The 21,445-nt window shown below is 51.8% G+C and overlaps 1 protein-coding gene across 3 annotated transcripts in view; it reads right to left on the bottom strand.

Moving 5' to 3' along the window:
* Window positions 1-20,409, bottom strand: part of NFIX (nuclear factor I X) — a 66,684-nt gene extending 46,275 nt beyond the window's left edge. Inside the window, exon 1 of one of the 3 annotated variants that reach the window (XM_024767364.1) lies at window positions 19,854-20,409. In XM_024767364.1, coding sequence (XP_024623132.1) covers window positions 19,854-20,409 — 556 coding nt within the window. The remainder of the gene's footprint in view (window positions 1-19,853) is intronic. The other 2 variants (XM_024767366.1, XM_024767365.1) reach the window with 2 other exon arrangements.
* Between the last annotated feature and the right edge of the window lie 1,036 nt (window positions 20,410-21,445).

Raw genomic sequence — 21,445 nt, 5'->3', positions numbered from 1 at the left:
AGGATCATTCTCTGCCGTGGGACCTTCCCGTTCATTGTAAGACAGTTGGCAGCATTCCTGGCCCTAACCCACTAAACGTCAGCAGTGACCACCCCCCAACCCCATGCAGTGTCAACCAAATAGGTCTCCAGACATCGCAGGAGTGCCCCCACTGAGAAGCCCCATGCTTTATGATCACCCGCGTTCTGTCCTGCCAGGATCATGTCACATACAGCTTTGGACCCGTGCCAGCACAGACCAGGTACTTATGTGTCCGCACCAATCAACAGGAGCTGGTGGCTGTAGAGCCCCCCTAAGAAGAGAGCTGTTGTCCCACCCTAACTGCCACCACATCTCCTGCATTCTGTGCCTGCAAAGGCACATCCCTTTAGCATGGGGCCCGTGAGGGCAGGGTGCCTGAGGGCCTCCTCTGCCCTCCCTGTCCTCAGCCCTGATGACCTGTCCTCCTTATGTCATGCCAGAGCCTTAGTGGGACCCCAGCCCACCTGCCCATCCCCTCGGGAAGGGCTGTTATCCCCGCACCATATCAAAACATGGGGCTTTTAATAGCAGCTTCTTGTGGGGCTGGTCTCCCCCCACCCTTCGCCTCTCACTCAGCTCTGCTCCTGCTGGTGGAGCCGCAGCGCCCTGTAATTACAGCAATTGTAATCTCTTTTACTAACAGGTAGACTAATAGTGAGGCAGGTTCACAAAGAGCCCCAGATGGGAGCTGCTTAGCTGCTGAGAGGGCTGGAAAGGCATGATACTTCGCAGCAAGTAAGCACACCACTGACTCAGATGCTCACTCCAGGCCCAAGGGGCTCAGAGCCTGGAGTCTGGGCTGGCCATGCCCCTGGGCGACCTGGGTACTCACTGGGTGACTGGGGGCAGGTAACTGCACTCTCCCTAGGCTTCTGTGTCCTCGTGGGAGCAATGAGAGTTTGAACCTCATGACCCTCAAAGTTTACTCGTACGTCCTGGGGTGTGACTCGCACTGACATTTACACACACACCCCAACCCACACTAGTACACAGATACCCACCTCCTGACACTCGGCTACACATGCACAGACACTCACAGGGTAACACATGCTGAACACCCCCAGAGTTAAAAAACGAACCAAGCTCCATAAACACAGGAGTCCCTGCCACGATGGTATGACCACGGGCCCTCTAGGCACTGGACGCCTGGCACTGCCACCGCAAGAAGAGGGAGAAAGGCTTCTACTGCCTCTCCCTGTCCTGCATGACCCCTCCGCTGCTGCACCTAACAGGCTTCCCGCTGGGCCTCAGGGGTCATATGGAAGTTCCTACCTCACAGGGCCCGAGGATAGTTAAGTTCTGGGCGAGATGGAGCATCAAGTAGAAGGGGCCCAAGACACTGCAGCCTGGATGTAGAAGGGTTCGAAGTGGATGAATACACATGTGTACATGCAGACGCAAAGGCATGTGACTAGAGCCAGTGGGAACTGGGCCCGACAAGAGCGTGCTCACATACCTATGCCTAGGGACTTTAGGGAAGGAGATGGCCCTGGCCCTGACCCTGGCCCTGGGGCAGGACGCAAGGAGCTGTGCGTCCCAGATATGTGATGATACCCCTGGGGGATGCCATCTTTGGGGCACAGGGTGTGAAAGTGTGTGTGTGTGTGTGTGTGTGTGTGTGTGTGAGTGAAGGCAGAGTCTACAGCTTGGAAGGAAGAGCTCGCCCTCCCTTAGCCTCTCCTCCACTCATAGGAGGACACGCACTTCACCAGACAGGCCCAGGGTCCTGGTGGCAGACAGTGGGGCCGGCCTCAGGGATGGGCAACAGCTGCTTCCTCAGGAACTCTTGGGGCACTTGCTGGTGGCCACCATGGGCGGCGGCGCTGGGGGGCTGCTGCCATTAAGATGCAATGGCCAGCACCTGCTCACTGCCAGGCAGTCCCCAGGCTCCCCTGCCAGCTCCTGGCCCAAGAGAACCGACACTGCCATGCCTGAGGCCCTCAGAAACCTTCCCCTTCTAGCAGTGCTAACAGAGAGAGGCCTGGGAGAGGGGACCTCAGACTCACAAAAAAATGCAGGTTGGAGGATGTGAGTGTGTGGGGTGATGTCCAAGATTAGCTCTTTCATTGGACGATAGCACGCGTCCATCAGGGGACATGTGAGCTGATGCAGTGGACACACACCTATGACAGGGATGGGATGTGGGTTCATAAAAAGCACATCCTCACGTGATATGTACATGATACGTGCGTGATGTGTGCAAATGATGGTAGTGTCTTTCTGAGGCACTGGGTAGCACAAACAGGGTACAGCTGGGGATGTGGTGAGATGGACCCTCACGTGCCATCTGTGGGCATGAAATTTCCAGACAGCAATTTAACAACATATGTGACAAGTCTTTGTAAGAGTCTATACCCTATGCCTGATAATTCAACTGTTAGGAAGCCTTGTCTGAAGTTCATAAACAGAGCTACAAAGCTTAATGCACCCGGATGTCCATACCAGCAGAATTTACAACTTAAAGGCCTCCACACAGGGATTACATCAACTCTGGAACACTGAAGTGTCATGAGCTGTTCAAAAAGCATGTTTGTATTTTTAAAAAATAATAATATATTACATTTATAATAAAAGGTAATTTCTTGTTTCCCAAATGAAAAGAGGATAGAAGTCACTAGAAATGTTGAGAATTAGGGACAATGCAGCTAATAATAAGATGCTAAACCACCACAAAGTATTTTTTGAAAAATTGTGACATGGTAGAATGCACAAAATTTTTATAAGTAGCACCCCAAAGTATTTCTATCATAAACTCCAATTTTTTAAAAATAAAATATGTGCATGAATAGGTATAAAAAATGCAACAAAAGGCTATTAGTGGTTAAGTGGTAGAATTTTGAACATTTTTATTTAGCTAGACTTTGTGCTTATTTGGTATTTTTATGATGGAATGGGCACTAGTCTTATAACCAGAAAAATGCCTTTCTTAAAACAGTAGATGGATGAGAGACCGTACGTACGTGATTCTCTCCCCAAATCGTAGCAGAGCATAATGAGGTGATGGCAAACCACAGCCCTGCGGGTCCAGCCACATTCGTGTTCGCTTGAGCCAGGCAGGCCTCCGCCTCAGGAACTTTCATGCTCAGGCGGACTCCAGGTCAAAGGACACAGAGCAGGAAAGAAGGCAACACCCCCAAAGCCCTGTCACACTGCAGCACTCCTGCACACCACACTCCTAAGACTACTGGGGCGCCAGGCCACCCCTCCACTGACAAGTAGAACTTTGGAAGGGAAAGCAGATCTTCAAGAAAGTCAAGGACAGGCACAGGGGGCCAGAGGAAAGAGGTTCAGGACCAGGGAGGAAGTGGCTGACTGGAGATTCTTAAGGGGGAGAGAGGAGAGCTGGGAATTCACTCCAAAACTAGTGGAACCGACTCTAAAGTCTGAGGCAAGTGAAGGGGCAGCAGCGGCAGAATCGACCATAGAATCGGCTCAGAGAAGTGGCTGTGCACGTGCGAGTATATGAGAAACGCACTGTTCGTGTTCCTTTAATAATTCATTGCTAAGAACCAAATCTAGTCACCAGAGCTGGGAGCATATACACCAGCTGGGGAACGGCAGCCATCTTCAGCCCAGGAGGCCTGGGCCAGAGGGGTCCCCAGGAGAGAGAGGGAAGGAAGAGCCAGCCACGTGTCTGCATCCACAGCCGCATGAGGAGCCTGAAGGTCAGGGCTTCTGGGGAAAGGGGAGGGGATGAGGGGGAACCCCTGAGCAAAAGGCAAACAATCTCCATGCCCCGGGGCTGCTCCCTGCCAACGTGTGCTACAGGGCATCTGATAGGCTAGCAGGGTGGGGAGGATCTGGCATGGGAGGAGTTCCCTTCACGGGTGGGCTGGGGGCTGGCGGAGGTGGGGGTTTGGGGGGTCACGTATGTTTTGCCCCTTCTGTCTATTAGGACTAGCCAAGGAGACAGAGGGAAGGCCTGGGCGAAGGTGGGACCAGCTAAGCTGGAGCCTATGACCCACCCAGCAGCGGCCCATCTAACAAGGAGACCAGGGAGAGGGCTGCTCTTTCCCCATTCTCCTGACACCTCATTCCCATTCTCAAAAAGGGAAAAAAAAAAAAAAATTTGAGAAACCAAGTCCCTTTCAATCAATTAACCTACAGCTTCCCACTCGCCTGCCACATTCCTTCCAGCCTTCCAGAAGCTTCCATCACTCCTCACCTGTCCGTACTCTCTCCTCATCATGCCCACTCAGAAGGCACACCAGCCACTCTTCCCCGCTCCACCCCTTTCGTTTAGCAGCCCCATTTCTGATTTTTATGCCGTTTCATGCCTTTGCATCATCTCAAGGATGGGATGGGCTGTCGGTTGCTTCCCATCTGAAGGTAATTCAATATTCAAAATGGGTTTATGGGGTTGTATAAGACTATACACTGGGCGAGAGCCAGATGCCAAGGCAGATAAAACATAGTCCCAGTTCCAAGATTCCAGCCTAGCAAAAGAAACCTACAAAATTAAGTGCAAAGTGTCATAGGGGAGCAAAATTACCCGGCCCTCAGCCAAGCCTGGGTCCAACTTGCATTCAAAGGGGGCCTTGCCCAGCTGACTGCTCACTTCTACTGAAGACTCTCCAGAGGTGCCCGTCTCATGACAAGATGCATAAAGGCAGGACCTGGCACCGTGGGAATTCCCCGCCTCTCCCAGGGAGGGTGCACTGAGGAAGCCAACACATGCCTTCAACCACCATCCATAAACCAGGGAGTAGGGCTCTGGCTCACCAGGGGCGTCCCTGCAGCCAGAGTGCTTTGTTGGAGGGGAACACAATTCAAGAGGCCTTGCCAAGCCAGGCTGGCATTTGAGTAGTTATATTAATGAATCTCTGAGTTTCAAAATCTAATATTAGACGGTGGCTTCAGGACCATCATCCTCAGTTACTGTCCCACGTGGCCAGGAACACTCCTGGGTAGCAGCACGGCTAGAACCAACCGTGAGCGTGCGTGTGTGTGTGTGTGTGTGTGTGTGTGTTGTTTAATTTTTTAAAAAATGCATGTATTTGAAACGATGCCCAGAGATCTGTATTCTGGGCCCACTTTATAAACCACAATACCATGAATAAGTGAGAGAAATCTGGCCTATCCTTGGGGCAGGGGCCTCTCATTTGGCCATATCTCTCGGGTTGGCAATACCCTGAGGATTACTATTCCATGCAGCAATGGCCTTTGTGTTCGAAGCCAGCACTGTTCCCCACAGAGTTCCCCTTGGCACAGCAGGCAGGACTTGCCTGCAAACCCAAGGGCCCTGCTTTCCCACCCGTGCTCATTAGCTGTCTCAATCCCAAGTCCAAACTCAAAAGTTGGGCTTGACACACACAAGAGGCAGCTGATCCTCTTGCTCTGGCTAACTCCCTGGTGCAGACCAGACCACTGCATCACCATCCTGGCTATCATCTGTGGGCCCTGTCCCAGGCCAGCAGTAACGATGACCCAGTTGGCCACACTATGCATGGTGTCAGGGCCAGAGGGGACCAAGTAAACTGCAGCCAGGTAGTAAACGAAACAGGCACTAAACAAAGGTGAGAAAGAAAGAGTTTGCTATACTCTTGTGATTATATTTCATGTATGCTGTGCAAAATGTAATCTGCTATAAATGATATCAGGTAGATAGAATCCAGATTTCTGTACACTCCACATGCCAGGATAGAATTCAGCTCCCTCATCTGTTCCATTTGTGAAGTCTCATTGGGTGGCAGAGACTGGCCCTGGTTGCTGAGTCTGGGAAATGGGCTTTTGTGGAAACAAATTCTCATCCTGGGACTGGTACACTCAGGGGGTGCCATGGGCCAGAGGCTGCCGTGGCCTGTTCAGGTCTATGTGGGAAGAGCTGGCCTGAAAGACGGGGTGGGGGTGGGCAGGGGGGGGAGCAAGCACGTCTCGCCTCTCGGAAACTCTTTGGTAGGCAATAAGGGATCGCTCTTTCATGATTCTTTCATTACTATTAATTTTTTTAGTAACAGGCAAAGGATCCACTCAGTGCCACACTGCCAGGTGGGGCTTACTCTCAGCACTGTCTTAACTGCAAAGGGACTCTGAGCTTTGAGAGGGCAAAAGACCCTCTCAGAAGCCCCAGGGTTCCCTAAAAAAGGTCTCCCAGCCCCAGAACCCTACTCACAACCAATCAAAACATGGAAAATAGAGCTGCAAGAAATTCAGAGGGGGGGCCCGGCAGGGGTTGGGGGCCTCCGCTAGCAGAGGCAAGGGATGGCCGTCGTAAGGAGAGACACACAGGTTCTGCTCACCCACCTCCAAGGCAGGGCTTCTCGGTCTCACCACTACAGACAATCCACGACTTTTGATGGTTTGACTCACAATTTTTGACTTTACGTGGTGCAAAGCAACACGCGTTCACTAGAAACCATACTTCAAATTTTAAATTATAATATTTTCCTGGGCTAGCGATATGCAGTACGATACTCTGATACTCCCTTGTGATTCTGGGCAGCAGCAGCGATCCACAGCTCCCAGTCAGACAGGCAGTCAGGAGGGTAAACAGCCAATGCACTTATAACCATTCTGCACCCATACAATCACTCTGTTTTTCACTTTCAGTACAATATTCCGTAAATTACGTGAGCTATTCAGCACTTTATTATAAAATAGGCTTTGTTAGATGGTTTTGCCCAACCGTAGGCTAATGGAAGTGTTCTGAGGACGTTTAAGGTAGGCTAGGCTGAGCTATGACGTGGGTTAGTATATTAAATGCATTTTTGACTTACAGTGCTTTCAATTTATGACGGGTTTATCGGGATGTAACCCCACTGTAGGTTGAGGAAGATCTATAGTGACATTAGGGGCCAGGTGATTCCTTCTTGAGAGAATGTCCTGTGCACTGGCCTTGACTCACTAGATGCCAACAGCACCCTCCCCTGGCTGTGACAACCAAAAGCGTCTATGGACATTGCCAAATGTTCCCTGAGGGGCAAAATTGCCCCTGGTTAAAAACTGCTGTTCTAGGATGACCAACCATCCTGGTTTTCAGGGGACAAAGGGCTTTCTTGGGAAGAGGGACTTTCAGTGCTGAAACTAGGAGACTCTTGGGCAAACTGGGACAAGTAGGTCACCCACCCTCCCTCCCTCCCTCCCAACTAACTTTAATCCCTCTACCTACCATCAAAACACATTTCCGGGACTTCCCTGGTGGCGCAGAGGTTAAGAACCCGCCTGCCAATGCGGGGGACACAGCTTCGAGCCCTGGTCTGGGAAGGTCCCACATGCCGCGGAGCAACTAAGCCCGTGCGCCACAACTACTGAGCCCGCGTCCCACAACTACTGAAGCCCGAGCACCTAGAGCCCGTGCTCTGCAACAAGAGAAGCCACCACAATGAGAAGCCCGCGCACCACAACGAAGAGTAGCCCCGCGCGCCGCAGCTAGAGAAAGCCCATGCGCAGCAACGAAGAGCCAACGCAGCCAAAAAATAAATAAATAAATTTATTTTTTAAAAGAAACAAAAAAACCCACACATTTCCTCGGGACTTCCCTGGCAGTCCAGTGGTTAAGACTCCGTGCTTCCAAAGCAGGGGGTGCAGGTTCGATCCCTGGTTGGGGACCTAAGATCCCACATGCCACGTGGCCAAAAAACAAAAAAACATTTCCTCCTCTACCCTCAGGGATGTGAACAGTAGCTCTTCACCGCCCTATATGAAACCACCGCTCACACACCTAAAAAGAGTACATCCTACCCTATAGCTTCTTCTGGGACCAAAATCTTATCCTTGTCTCCTCTTCCTTCCCGGGCACCATCTCTCACAGCCATGACTTCCACGAGGCTCTCTGAGCCATGAGCCGAATTGCTCACATATTTCTTATATTACTAAGGCCAAAATTGACCTAAAACGTCTGCTAGGAGAAATGGCCCCACCCTGGGGTGCAGAGCTCCGGTGTGCACACATTCAACTCCCCTTCAGCAAGTGGCCCCAGAGCCAAGGAGAGATCACCTGGGAGATGGAAGGATGGGGAGACACCATTTGACTCCCCTTTTGTCCGTGACACTCGGCTGAGTCTCACATGACCTGCTGGACACAGGGACAGGACCTGAGACCCTCTAAAGAGGACATGAAAGGAAACGGCATTTTCTGCCCTGGTACTGGTTGAACACCTGGGAGTCCTCTGCACAGGGGACCCCACCCGGTCAGCCCCAGGTTTGGCAAACCTCCCCCGCCCCCCACCAAAGCTTTCTATCCATTTGCCTCCTCCCTTTAAAGGCCTCCTTTCATTTGGTCCCCCAGGGAGCCATCTCGTTACTACAGAAACAATGACGTCATGTGGCTGGGTGGGGCTGCAGGTCCCTCCTACCACTCCCTAACTAGGTATCGCGCGCCTGCCTACATCACGGCTCAGAAATTTATAGCCCAGCGCTGGGTATTTATAAGGTGGCTCTGGTGTGACCACAGATTCAGTGCAGGGCTGGTAACTATTTATAGCCAAAGGATATATACTTATTACATGCCCCCCCCCTCCGTCTTCTGGGCCACGTGTTATATAACTGCCATTATGCAATAACGCCCATTACATAATAATTATGCACTAATGGGGATATAATCTGCAGGCGTAATAAGGACACACTCCCCAAGGGCTGCACTCGGTAGGCCTGCCTCCAGGGGTCTCCTGATGTCTCTGCACACTCCACCCAGTCGAGAAGAGTCACCAGGTGTCACCCTACTCCCACTGTCCTCTGCAGCCTCCCCTAGACCATCAGACCCAGCAGCAAAGCTCTCTCCAGATTCCTTCTTCCTGTCTTGTCCCTGACCCTGGCCTGAAGAGAACACCTCTGTCTGCCTATCTTTAAGCCCGACACAAAGAATTGTGAAGGGACAAAATCCTGGAAGGTTAAGGGACACTCTCCATTTCAAGAAAGGAAAAGAGCAGCAGCAGTCACCCCTGGAAGGAGCCTGCAGGGTCTAGAAAAGCCTCCAGGACGCCAGGCCAGTTGGCAGAGGGTTGGCCGCACACAGAGGAGCACCGTGGCCCTCCAGGAAAGAGCTGGAAGGAGGCAAGGACTGGGGCCAAGCCAGCACAGTCAAGCAGGCCACTTCTCAGTGGCTCCTCCTTCCCTCATCACCCCGTGGTAGCTGCGCCTTTGGTAGGGCCCTTTGTGTCGGGCTTAAAGATATGGCAGACAGAAGTGTTCTCTTTAGGCCAGGGGCAGGGACAAGACAGGAAGAAGGAATCTGGAGATTTGGTGGAGCCCTGACTTCTGCCATCGGGGTTACGCTGCCAGCAGGAACGCCCTAGAGCAGGATCCTGGCTGCTCAGACAGCAGCACATGCTCTGCTGGTCACCCTGCTCCCAGGAAGGACAAAGAGAAACTGTCACCTCAGGGGAAAAGAGTACAGGGACATGGGCTCTGCACCTGGGGTGATGCGGGACACAGGTGGAATGGGCAGGGGATAGGAAAATTTAAGACCACAGTGGCACTCAATGGAGCCGGTTCAATTAGCCCAAACATATCATCTGCTCTTAAAATAGATATCTCTGTATTTAAAAGTTGTTTGATGAAAAGTTAATTGATGAAAAAACTAGAAGAACCTATATGGATCTGGGAAGTAAGTTTCTCTCTGGTGCAGGAGGGTGATTTGGGCAGCCCGTCTCTTACATTTCTCTATTGTTTGAATTTTTAATAAAGAGTGCGTTTTACCACCGTAATAAGGAAAGTCAAATAACTTCCTTTAAAAAGACTAGTGCTGAGGCTCAGGAGATACTTCTGATCTCTGCTTCCCATGCTGCCGAAACAAACGTCTGCTGTTCTTTGGGGTCTGGGGTGGGCCTGATGCGGTCAATGGCTCACTACATAGGCCTGGGTCAGCTGAGTAGTAAATCCCCTGTTCCAGTCCCCAGAACAGCAGCCCTGGCACACAGAGAGACCATCATGCAAGACATCAAGAGGGATGTTCAGTGCAAGACTCAGAGGGGGACTCACGGCTCCCAAGGGGAGAGGAGCCCCCAGATGGTTTCAGCCCAGGGTCCTTCTGCCCAGAAAGGGGAAAATGGAACAGGACATGCAGGGGAACAGCCAGGGCTCTGAGGTTCTGTTGCCATGTGAGAAAACGTAAATAAGTTCCTAAACTGGAAGATAGGCAAGAGGTGAATCTGGGGTACATTCTGTCTGAATCGCTCTGTTTCTTACAGGCCAGAGGGTCTCAGCTGGGGCAGCTCTGTCCTCAGGGACACTTGGAAATGTATGGAAATATTTTGGTTGTCACACATAGGGCGGGGGGTGGGGGGGTGGGGTGGGTTCAACTAGTGGGTCAAGGCCAGAGATGTTGCTAACCACCCTATAATGCACAGGGCGGTCTCCATGACACAGAAGGATCTGGCCCAAAAGTCAACAGCGCCATGGTTGGGAAACCCTGCTCTATGGGACCTGATTCCAATGGTTAAGAGGTCAAGTCCCTATCTTCTTAGCCACGGAAACAGGAAAGTCTCCAGCAGTAAGCTAGCCTCTCTCACAACCCAGCCACCCTCAGCATATTGGAAGAGTTTTTATATACACAGCCCCAAAGTTTTCAAACTTTAAGAAAGGGGTAAGAATGAGAGTCTACGAGAATTCAGGAGCATAAAAGGCAATGAAGAGCAGATTACTGCGAAACTTCCAGCGATCATCTGGTTAATTAGGATAATTACATTCATTTTTATTTCAAACTGCAATTCCAAGCAGACTCCCAGGAAAAAGGCGTGACAGAGCAAGGATCAGGGATCCCAAGATCCAGCCGGGCCCGCCTGACCGCACACCTGGACTTCCTGCACAATCTACCTGCCCTCCCCATGCTCCAGGATGGGGTGCCAAGAAGCTGAGCTGGCCACAGCAGGGTGGGGGCATCCAGCCGCGCTTCCCCGGTCTACGCTAGCGTGCTGCCTCTCAGGTCAGAGGCAGGGGGCTGGCCGGCGGGAAGGGAGACGAGTGTCAAGGACAGGCCAGGTTTCCGCCTGCTGTTTCCACCCCACATGCTCAGCAGCTGGGGGAGCCCTTGAGCTGAGTCACAGGCTAGGCTCCAGCCACTCTGTCTCAGCTCCTAGAGAGCAAGGGAGACCACGGGGACCCGCTCGGCTTTCTCCTCTGAGACTCCACCAAGGCCAGCAATCCCCATGAAGTTCAAGGAATGGCAAGGCCCACGGAGGGAAGCCAAGGTGCTCAGTGACCTGAAACCTGGGGTCCTTCTGCAGGAAACTGATTGTGTGACCCAAGCGCCCTGACATCTCTGTACCGGGTTCCCTTCTCTGTACGGTGGGGATAATGATACCTGCCCTGCCTATATCACTCAACCATTGTGAGGAGGGAATCAGCTCAAGGCAAGCTGAAAATGCTCAGCCAGCTGACAAAAACCAACGAATTCCTCACTGTCTTTCAAGGTGCAATTCAAGCAGGTCATCTTCCAGGAAGCCTCCCAGGTCCTTGACTCTGGTTCACCAATTCCTCACTACACACAAACACCCCTGTGTGTGTCACCCTAGTGCACAGGCTCACAGCCGGGAATGTGGGCTTCAAACTAGAACCAATGTGAGAATTTGGGTGGCTAACACACGAACAGGACTTAACACGGTGCCTCGGCCATATTGGGCCTTCAAAGGAAAAATGGAATTAAAGCGAGGGATGGAGACCACGGGTGTGCCCTCTCCTCCACCGACCGGGAACAGAAAATTGTTTGGAACCTGGACAAAGGAGTGTCTCTTAAGTTATTGGATGTCCCCCAAATTTATAACAAGTGAGGCACAGGGAACTCTACTCAATACTCTGTAATGAACTATATGGGGAAAAAAATCTAAAAAAGAGTGGACATATGTCTATGCATAGCCGATTCACTTTGCTGTACACCTGAAACTAACACAACACTGTAAATCAACTATAATCCAATAAAAATGAAAAAAATAAAAAATAATGTCCCTGACCCTGGGGCAGTGGCATGCCGTGTCATCATTAAGACATCAAAAGTGAGGAGGAGAGCCGGAACAGCCCCACCACCAACAGGCCACGGTGGCTGGTGGGGGGGACAAGTCACTTGGGAGACAGGCCCACAAAGGGCAACCCCAAAATATTTTTTTAAATCCCCAAAGGGCCAGAAAATCAAATATTAGATATCCATACAGACAAAGTAAGGAACCCAGGTACCCAGGGCGGTAAGGCCCAGTCCAGCCAAACCCCCCTGCTGCAGCCCCTCCACCTGCTGGGACCCTTTTCTAATGCCAACACCTCTTCTGCTCAAACATGCTTAAAATGGCGACGGCGGCCTGCAGGGCCAGGCGTTTGTCGTACTGTTTGCCACGGTGCCCTCAGTGCCAAGAAAAACCTATCATGAGAAATGCCATCAGCTATATTTATCTATCTCTCAGCCCCCCAGCCTCCTCCTTCCGTCTGCCAACCAGGCCCTGCGGAGCCCCCCTCACCCAGTGGGCACACTTCCCTGTTGCTGACGCCCGTGACCACCTGCCCAAGCCTCGCTTTCCGGCGCTCTCTTCCCCAGCCCCTGCAGTCAGACCTCCACACAGGCGCAACGACCAACAGGCTGCACCCTTTCTTACTGGTATATCAGGGCGTGCCCACGTGTGCTTAAAGTTTGCACCCACACAGGCGGTGGTCGCCGTGTCTCTAGTCCCAAACCACAGGCACCGGTGGTCCTCCATCTCCTTTCAGCCTCAGCTCCCTGCTCCTCAGGCAGGACCGGCCTGCCCTCAAAGTCCTCCGTGAGCCATGGGCTGGGTCCTCTGGGAGCGGTACCTATGCTGCAGCCTCTCACGAGCCAGACATCACGGGGAGACAAGAGGCGCGGGGTGAGAGAGCAAGCCCTGGGAGGACAGGGTCTCCTCCCGGGCCTGTGTACCACTGCTGGCAGGACGCCCGGCTGCGGGGTAGACCTCTCACCCTTCCACTTCCCTGACTGAGAGTGGGGAGCCACAGCCTGTATTTCAAGGTGCTAAGAATTTCCAAGGAGCGTGCATGTTAAAAGGACCCCCACCCCCTTCCCCTCCGACCAAGAGGGAAACGGCAGGATCTGGGATGATAAAGGGAAAACGGCAAAGTCAAGGTTCAGGACTGCTCAAATCCTACAGCTGTGACCAGGCCGTTGCTAGGGATGCGGCTAACAGGACAATGTCCTTTGGTGTCAGGCACTTCAGACCTTTCTCTACACAAGCAGCAGGGCTCCAACCTGACCCTTCTTACCCTCAGGCCTAGCACAGAACATTTGAAGGTGAATCAATGACTGTATCCTAATCCCCCAAATCCCCTCCTCTTGCTTCAGGAGGCAGTGCCCACACCCCATCCCAGCCTTCTCCCCAGAAGGCTACCTCCCGCCTCTGAGCCCCTAACTCAGAAAAGAGTTCCAGGGAGCCAACTCCTCTGAGAATGAAGCAACCCAAATAAAAATTTTAAAACCCAGAAGCTCTTTCTCTCCTGCCCCCTCCCCCTCTGCTGGCAAATGAAAACAAACAAGAAATCAAAGAGGCCTTTTGTGCGAGCACTGCGCTGACACTGCTGGGGCCTTTGAAAGGACTTCTGAATCGGACACTGAAGGATAAAATAACTGAAGCGTGGCAGCTCCTGAGACAGGGGGGTGGGGTGGGGGTGGGACCGACGGGGCAAAGAGAAAAAGGGGTGGGGAGGGAGACACCTTCTTCCCAGGGCAGAAAGGGAGATGTTTAGCTGTACCCTCTCTGCCCAGCTGCTGCAGGACGCAAGAACGGAGAGAGACCACGGCACAGCCTTCTACCCCTCTGGCCTACCCTTCCTCAGCACCCTGGGTCCCTGCAGCTCTAGAAGGTGGCTGAGATGGGCCCTGCCTCCTTCTTCACAGCCCACCTGGAGCTGCGCCTGATGAAGCTCTGCTGGGTCTTCCCTCGCCTCCTGCATGGATCACTGTTCGTTCACATCTATAGGACGGTGTCTTCTAGAACTTATCAGGAGGCCTTCACCCAAACCCTGCAGGCCACATGTAGGAGTCTCTGATTCTTAGAAGGGTCTTGCTCCCAGTAGGTTCACCAAATGTGTACATTATTTCATGAATAAAGGAAATTCAACCATCCTCTGGCAGTGCCAAAAAGTAAACTGAATCCTCAGGAAGTCCTTCTGTACATCTGGACCCCAGCTCTCCTGCTACAGAGTGGCCCTGTTTCCTCTGGGTGGGCAGTGGAGCACAGCTGGTCACCATGCTTGGGCTCCTAGGTCCCCTCCAGCTTATTCATGGGCCGAACTCTGCCAGCTCAAAGCTCAGACAAAGGTAATTCTTTTTTTCCTTGAGCTACAGCTTCCAACTCAGCCATGACAGTGAGCACTCCACCAAGGTGCCCTGCACATCACAGCCAGTGCGGACCCCTGACTGGCTGGACAGACAAGCTACAGACAAAGGGGATGAGAGCAGATGGTCAAGGGAGTCCCAGAATGAGACCAGCCCAAGGAGTGGGTCTGAGTATTTCTGAGCTCCTCTTTTGGGTCATGCCCCCTCCAAAGCCAGCCTGAGCCTCATCACCCTTTTACACCACCCAGAACCAGGCACCCCACATCACGTTAACAGAGCAAATGTAGCCTGGACAGACCTCTTGGGTATGTGACCTGGGCAGTCACACAGAACCTGTGCTTGGTTTAATGATCCAACTGTTGTCTCACTGTGATTCCTCATCATTTTGAACTAGGAACCCCTCATTTTCGTTTTGCACTGGGCCCTGAAAATTATGTAGCTGGAAGGCCCAGCAAATCGTGCAGCTACCATGGGATGGGATCAAACTTGGACTTTCCTTGTTTAATATAGAACGCTCCGGTTTAAGAGGGCCTCCAGAGGGTGATGACCAAAATGGCAAGTGCGCAAGGAGCCGTACCAAATGTGGGAGGCGTGAGAGCCTGGCAGCGTTTGGCCTGGAGAACGGACAGCTTCCTGGGAAGAGGGGTGGAAAGGAACCATGAGCCCTGTCTTCAGCACTTGAAACGCTGCTATGTTACAGAAAAATTAACTCTCACTTAGTTCATCCCTTAAGGCAGAAATAGTACCAACAGGTAAAGGTGACAGGGAGACATCCCTGGGCTCACGGAACCATAACAATTGGAATTGCAGCAGCTGCCGTCCACTGCTTTTCTGCTGTGTGCCAGGATCTTCACATATTAGCTGGTTTAATCCCTTTAACCAACTTCTGAATTAGTTGAACAGAAGACTCTTACAATGACCAAAGCTGACCCTCGAACAACAGTGATGACATCTCTTCTGGGTTGCTCTGAAAGGCATCTAACCCTACATTGGTATATCTTGCTAATTTTAGGAATCTGGTAACTAGGCCCTGCAGTCTTCAACAGCCCTGGCACCAGATGGCGCTGCCTCAGAAACGCAGACCCGTGGCATTTCTGGGCCTAGAAAAAAGAGGCACGGGTGAAGTGGTACAGGGGCCTCAGGAGGAGTTAGGCCTCCGGAGACGGTGGCTGGTATGCCTGTGGCCACCCCCGTGCACTCACCCAGAGCCGCCAGATGGGCCAGGCATCCAGCAAAGGCTTGGGGGACCTCACTGGCATCAGCCACATCCTGGCAGGACTGACGTGGCGAAGCAATGCCTTCCACTGCTGAGGAAGGACGCAGACGTGGAGCCCTCCCTTGGACCAGAAAACCAGTGCTCACCGCAAAGCCCCAAGTCCTGAAGCAGACAGCGAAAACCATGAAGCTCTTATATTGAGAAGGGCAACCTTGCACTTGAAAAAGTTCACTTAGACAGATCCTGAGGTGCTAATCCATTTCCTGCAACAGGTGAAGGCCCAGCTATCCCCGGACCTGGAGGTGAGGAGGGAGGCGGAATCTCCTTTCAGAGCGGCACACTGAAGAACGCAGGGGAACACAGCCTGCAGAGTCCAAACAGGGAAACCCTACCGGATAAACCACCAGGTTCCTTCCACAACAACAACCCAGAAACTGCCAGGAAAGAAACCAAGATGAAAGAGGAGGAGGAGGACCACCTAGAGATTATAAGACTTCAAAGATGGAGCAACCCACTGCAATGCATGGACCCGAGTGGGATCCTGACCGAGACAAACAAAATTAGGAGATAATTAGGGAAATGTGAACACTGACCAGCTCTCCGACCATACTAAAGAAATCGTTTTAGGTATGACAGTGATATTGCAGTTACGTTTTTCAAGAGTCCTTATCTTTACAGACATGTACAGAAATATTTACAAATGAAAAGCTATGATGCCTGGGTTTTCTCCTAAACGGCCCAGTGTAAAGCTGGGCAGCAGGGGGCTGTGGATGAACTGAGACTGGCCATAAGTCGGCCCTGGTGATGGGGGTTCCTTCTATGTGTAAATTTCTCTGGAATGAAAAAGCGGAGATAAAGAAAAGAATACCTGGACTTCATGGACCTCCACAGTGGGCCTGTTGGAGGGATCTGATGGGGAGAAGCTGACATTTCCATCCAGTAGAGCATTTTATTACTTTCAGATTGTTTTTCTTTCCTAGGACCGAGGCCTAGGTTAAGGAAGGTCTGAAGATGCCAGTTTACCTTCGGACCCCCGCAGAAGCACTGGAGATAGTCTAGCTGTGCTTCCAGACCAGTTCAGCCATCCTTCCTCACACAAGCATCCTTCCTCCTGGCCCCAGGCTCCCCTCTGTCTCCAGCCACTGCCCTGGGACACCCCCTTTGGATGGAAGGACATCGGCAGGAATGTACTACCTCCTCCCCGTGGCAGTGCTCTCTGACCCTGCTCTGCCTCAACATCCCCTCCTAAATGGAACAGACACACAGCGACATTCCTTCCCAGCAGGAAGGCCACCCTCATGAAGGGTGCAAAACACTCTGGGTGGCCTCTTAGGACCGTGTATTCTGGGAGTGGAGCTCCTCTGACGTCACACACACACACACACACACACACACACACACACACACGTCCTTTAGTCCCTCTCAACCATGCCACCTCCTAAAGCTTCATGTGGGACAAAAAAAAAGCACCAAGGGCCATGGATGACAGATGACAATGGTGCCTGGAGGCGAAGCCATGCCCCCATGCTTACCATCATGTCAAGTTTGCTTGTCATCAAACCTGGCACCACCAGCTCAGCCCAGATCAGGTTCTTCAGCCCAGTTTGAAAGGAAGGAAAGCATTTCTTTTAGAATCCAACCTACCTCTTGTCTGAGCCCTTGCCAGCCCAGCCCCCAACCCCAGTTTATACTGGAAGGAAGGAACAAGTGGCACCCCACTGAGTATGTCTTTGCGTGGACATGGAGAAGGAACGTCGTGCTATTGGACTGACACTGTTTGGGGGCTCAGCCAGGAGAAGACATTTTCTAGCAAACTGGAGTGGCTTAGAGAGAAAGCCATGCCCACTCTATGCCATCTCGAGGCCACTTACCCAAGGGCCACTGGTAGCCCATGCCTCACCAACTCACCCCCACTCGAAGTCAGTAAGGCACCCCTGAATTAAAGCAATTTCAGCAACAAAAATCCTACCTTCACTGAAACTATCTGGAGTCCAGGGACTTGAATTATAGACGAATTGTAAGAAAACATCCTCAGTTCTCCACTCAGCTTTTGTCAAGGAACTCGGCCTCAGCTGGGACAGAGGTGGCCATGGCTGCATGCAATGGGGCATGAATTTACTCATATTCCTGGGCAAATCATCTCATTATGGCTAGGGGGCAAGTGGGGGCGCCTCCCTTCTCCTGACACCTGCCTGGTCAGTCCAGGACCCAGGTGGCTGGTCAGGAAATGGTCTCCATCACACATACTTCATCCTACCTCAGCTCCATGCTGGCAGCAGTCAAAATTTTGGCCTAAAATAAGAGAAGCTAGGGAAACAGCTCAGCTACAGGGATCCAGCTACAGAGCAAGGTAGGAGGAAGCCGGCTCAAAAGGAAGATGAGTATTAATTTCATCTTAGAGGCCCTAGTGCCAAAATCGGAAGGTGCGGAATCCCCTCTCGGAGGAGCTATCTGACAGACACAAGCTCAAGGGTCCAAGTCTGCCCCAAGCCACTTCCAATACCACCAGGCACACACCCTCCCCACTCTGATTTGCCGAGTAGACAGAGAATCAGGGAATAACTTTTCATTTTTTCTTTGGTCTCTTTTCCAGAAAGAAAAAGGATGAACGAGGAAGAGGACCGGCAGTTGGTCATTCTTCGTGAGCGGGCCATGACAGTCACACAGGGCTAGGTACAGGCCTAGAAAGATCCATGGAGGGAGGGACAACAGGAGTTGGGGGGGGGGGTATCCACTGCCTCCAACCAACTACCAAAGCCACCTCTCAGAATGAGAGAATGAGCTAGAAGAGAGGCCTCAAATACCACCTTTTCCTCCCCAGAGTTCTCCAACACATAAACTCTCAGTGCTAATCCCAGTCGAGGTTCCACTGCTGATGCAATGCTGAAAGTGCCCCCAAATTTCCTTTCTGGATTAAGTCATACCTCTCCTCCCAACATCCCAAACAGGCAAGGGGGTAACCACAGCAGAAAAGTGAGTTGCTTTTCTTTTTTGTGAATGAACAGGAAGGAAGATACACACACACACACACACACACACACACACATTTGCGGGAAAGAACATTCACTAGAGTTGAAGTTAAGCCACATTCTCTTACATTCGCATGAAGAGAGAAAGAAAGGGGGAAAAAAGGGGGGGAAATACTGGAATGGTGGAAAGGAAAAAAAAAAAAACACAGAGAGAGAGAAAGGTTTGGTAGCCCTCTCATTACAAGTTGGTTGGGTATAATGTAAACACACTTCTGCTTTGCTTAATCACAGAGTGCCGCCCGTTTAGGTTTCAAAGGCGGCAGTAAATTGGGCGTAGCTGAGTGGAGGCTAAAAATTAACCAGCCATCTCTGTTTCAATTTGTAAGAAAACAAAAGCGGAAAGAAATTATAAAAAGGGAAAGGGTAGGGGGGAAAAAAAAAGGAACAGAGGAGGAGAACTGAACCACACAACCCAAAATGCAGGGTGAAATTGGAAAAGCAAAGAGGAGAGCTGGAACTACTTGGAACACAAAAGGAAAAGGAGATTTTACAGAGTTTTGATTGCTTGTTTGTTTCTTTAAGACCTTCCACAGCAATGCCCACTCCCTGGCATGCCTATGCTGGGGAGAGTCTCTCTGCCCCCCAGCAGAGGTATGGGGGCTGCGGGCATCCATCCCGGGGTCTCACCACTTCAGCTGAAAAGCGAAGGGGAAGGGACAGTGAAGGGCAAGAGCGCGAGGAATCTCGTGCTCATTTTCACTCTCTGTGAAATTGAATGACTTTTCTCCTCTCCGTCAGCCAAATCCCAGGCGAAACAGCTCCCGCCTGGGCATCTGGGCCTCAGAAGCTGCCCGCCTCTGCCTTCTTTCCTCTTTTCTATTCATTCTGTCTCATATCCGGGGGTTTTACACGCCCCTCTCTCCACCGAACTGCTGCCCACCCTGCTTGTGCCAAATCTGGCGTTTCCCCAGGACTTGAGGGGACGCTGCAGGAAAACCAGTACCTGCCCCCCAATACTTCTTTCTGACTCATTTTAAATCAGAGCAAGGAGGGATTTTTTTTTTTTTTTTGGTGGTAGTGGTGTTCATCACAAACTCTCACCATCCTGGATAATTCTGGGGCATCCTGGCCCCAGTCCTAGGACCTGCAGCGTCTTTTGGGTAAGATGAGTCCTCCAAAGACGGAGGGGCACGACAATCAGTAACACACGGCAAATGAGCAAAGGAGGAAGAATGGAGAGAGTGGAGAGAAACAGAAGGGAAAAGGGAACATCAAACGTGCTTCAGGCCTCAGCAGGACGGACGCACCAGTTAGGCCCATCGCGTCTATGCATGTATCGTTTGGAAAGAAGAATCAACAGAACAAATGCCAGCCAGTAAAATAAAATGGGGTGGGCAAAAGGGGGATTGAGAGCAACCTACCCGGAGTGTGGACAAAGTAAGCCAGATAAAGATCCAGTTCTTTGATTGTGACTCCAATGTGATGTGGCTGCACGCACAGGCCGGGGTTCGAGCACTGGGGCGACTTGTAGAGCCGCTCCCCGTCAGTACTTTCCAGGGGGATCCCCTTAAACAAAATCACCATGACCAGGTCCAGCCGCCACACCTTGTCGGCCTGGCGAAGGCAGTCAATCCGCCGGATCTTGCCCTTCTGGTCGGGGTTGGAGAGCACACAGCAGGGGGGCTTCTTGCCCGTGATGGTCAGCACAAAGTCCTCTCGGAACTCGGGCCGGATGTCTTTGCGCAGCTTGGCCAGCAGCCGGGATGCCCACTTCTGCTTGATCTCGGGCTTCTCGCCCAGCAGCTCGTCCTTCACCGCCCGCTCCTCGTCCTTCGACATCCGCTTCTCGTGCTTCTTGAAGTACTTGCGCTTCCGCGCCTGCAGGTTGAACCAGGTGTAGGAGAAGGCGCGGACGTGAGGCAGCAGCGCCTCGATGAACGGGTGGAACTCATCCTGCAGGCGGCAAGCCGGGAGCATGCGGGGCGAGGGAAGACAGGAGGAGGGGAAGACGGGGTGAGGGGGAAAGAGAAAAGGAGAAAAGAAGCGTTAGAAGGGGGGCACAAGAAAAATCGCCTTCTCCTCCTCCGCCCCCCGCACAACAATTTTCTCTTGCGATTGTTCTAGGAAAGTGTGGTCTGGAGCTGCCACCAGCCTAGCCAGCTGCTTGCTCCCATCTCAGCCTCAGCAGCCAGACAGAGACACCCAGAGCCTGAGCACACACCTATTCTCTCTCTCTCTCTCTCTCTCTCTCTCTCTCTCACTCACTCACTCACACACACGCGCGCACAGACAACGTTGCCGTCCACACACACACGCTGCTGGTATCCCCGCCAGGCTCTGTCGCGCCCATGACATCTCCATGTTCTATCGCAGCCTCGAACTCGTCTCAGCTCGCCCCAGCACAGTGTCCAGTCTGCACAAATGCCCGTGGACGCACACGCAGGGCATGCGGGGGCCACCTCACGCCCGGACACCGGTAGGTTTTTGGCCACCCCCAAGAAGAGAGAACATGACATCCACGAGCCAGCGAGCGAGGAAACGGCTTTGGCTTCCCCCTCCCCAGGCTGTTTTCATTCTCTTTTCTCCTGCTCCGATTGGAACATCCACCCCAGCATTTTAAAAATCAGATCTAAACCCTAAATATGTGATTTCAGCTTTGTTATCAACACCAGTACTAATGTTAATCTCAGTAATAAGGAAAAAAACCGCTTCTTGTTAACACAAATAAGGTGGTGGTATCGATCAACCACATTAGGGTTAAAAGCTACATGGGGCATCCTGCGCCCCATCCCCACTGACCCCTTCACCCTCCTTCCCACTCAGTCAGGTGACAGAGGGCCGGGCTCTCGGTTTTTGGTTTTTTTTTCTTTCTTCTTCTTTTTTTTTTTTTTTTTTTTTTTTTTTTGCTTGTTTGCTTGTTTGAAGTTTAAATAATAATTGATTTCTGTTTACAAAAATAAAACTGGAAAAAATTAAATAATTACCATTGATCTGAAGCACCCGGCAAAGCGCA

This window comes from Neophocaena asiaeorientalis, unplaced genomic scaffold (genome assembly GCF_003031525.2).
Source record: "Neophocaena asiaeorientalis asiaeorientalis breed wild unplaced genomic scaffold, Neophocaena_asiaeorientalis_V1.1 scaffold87, whole genome shotgun sequence".
In the NCBI taxonomy this organism is placed as follows: Eukaryota; Metazoa; Chordata; class Mammalia; order Artiodactyla; family Phocoenidae; genus Neophocaena; species Neophocaena asiaeorientalis.
The sequence above is the reverse complement of the archived record's forward strand: the minus strand, read 5'-3'. Positions and strand labels throughout refer to the sequence as shown.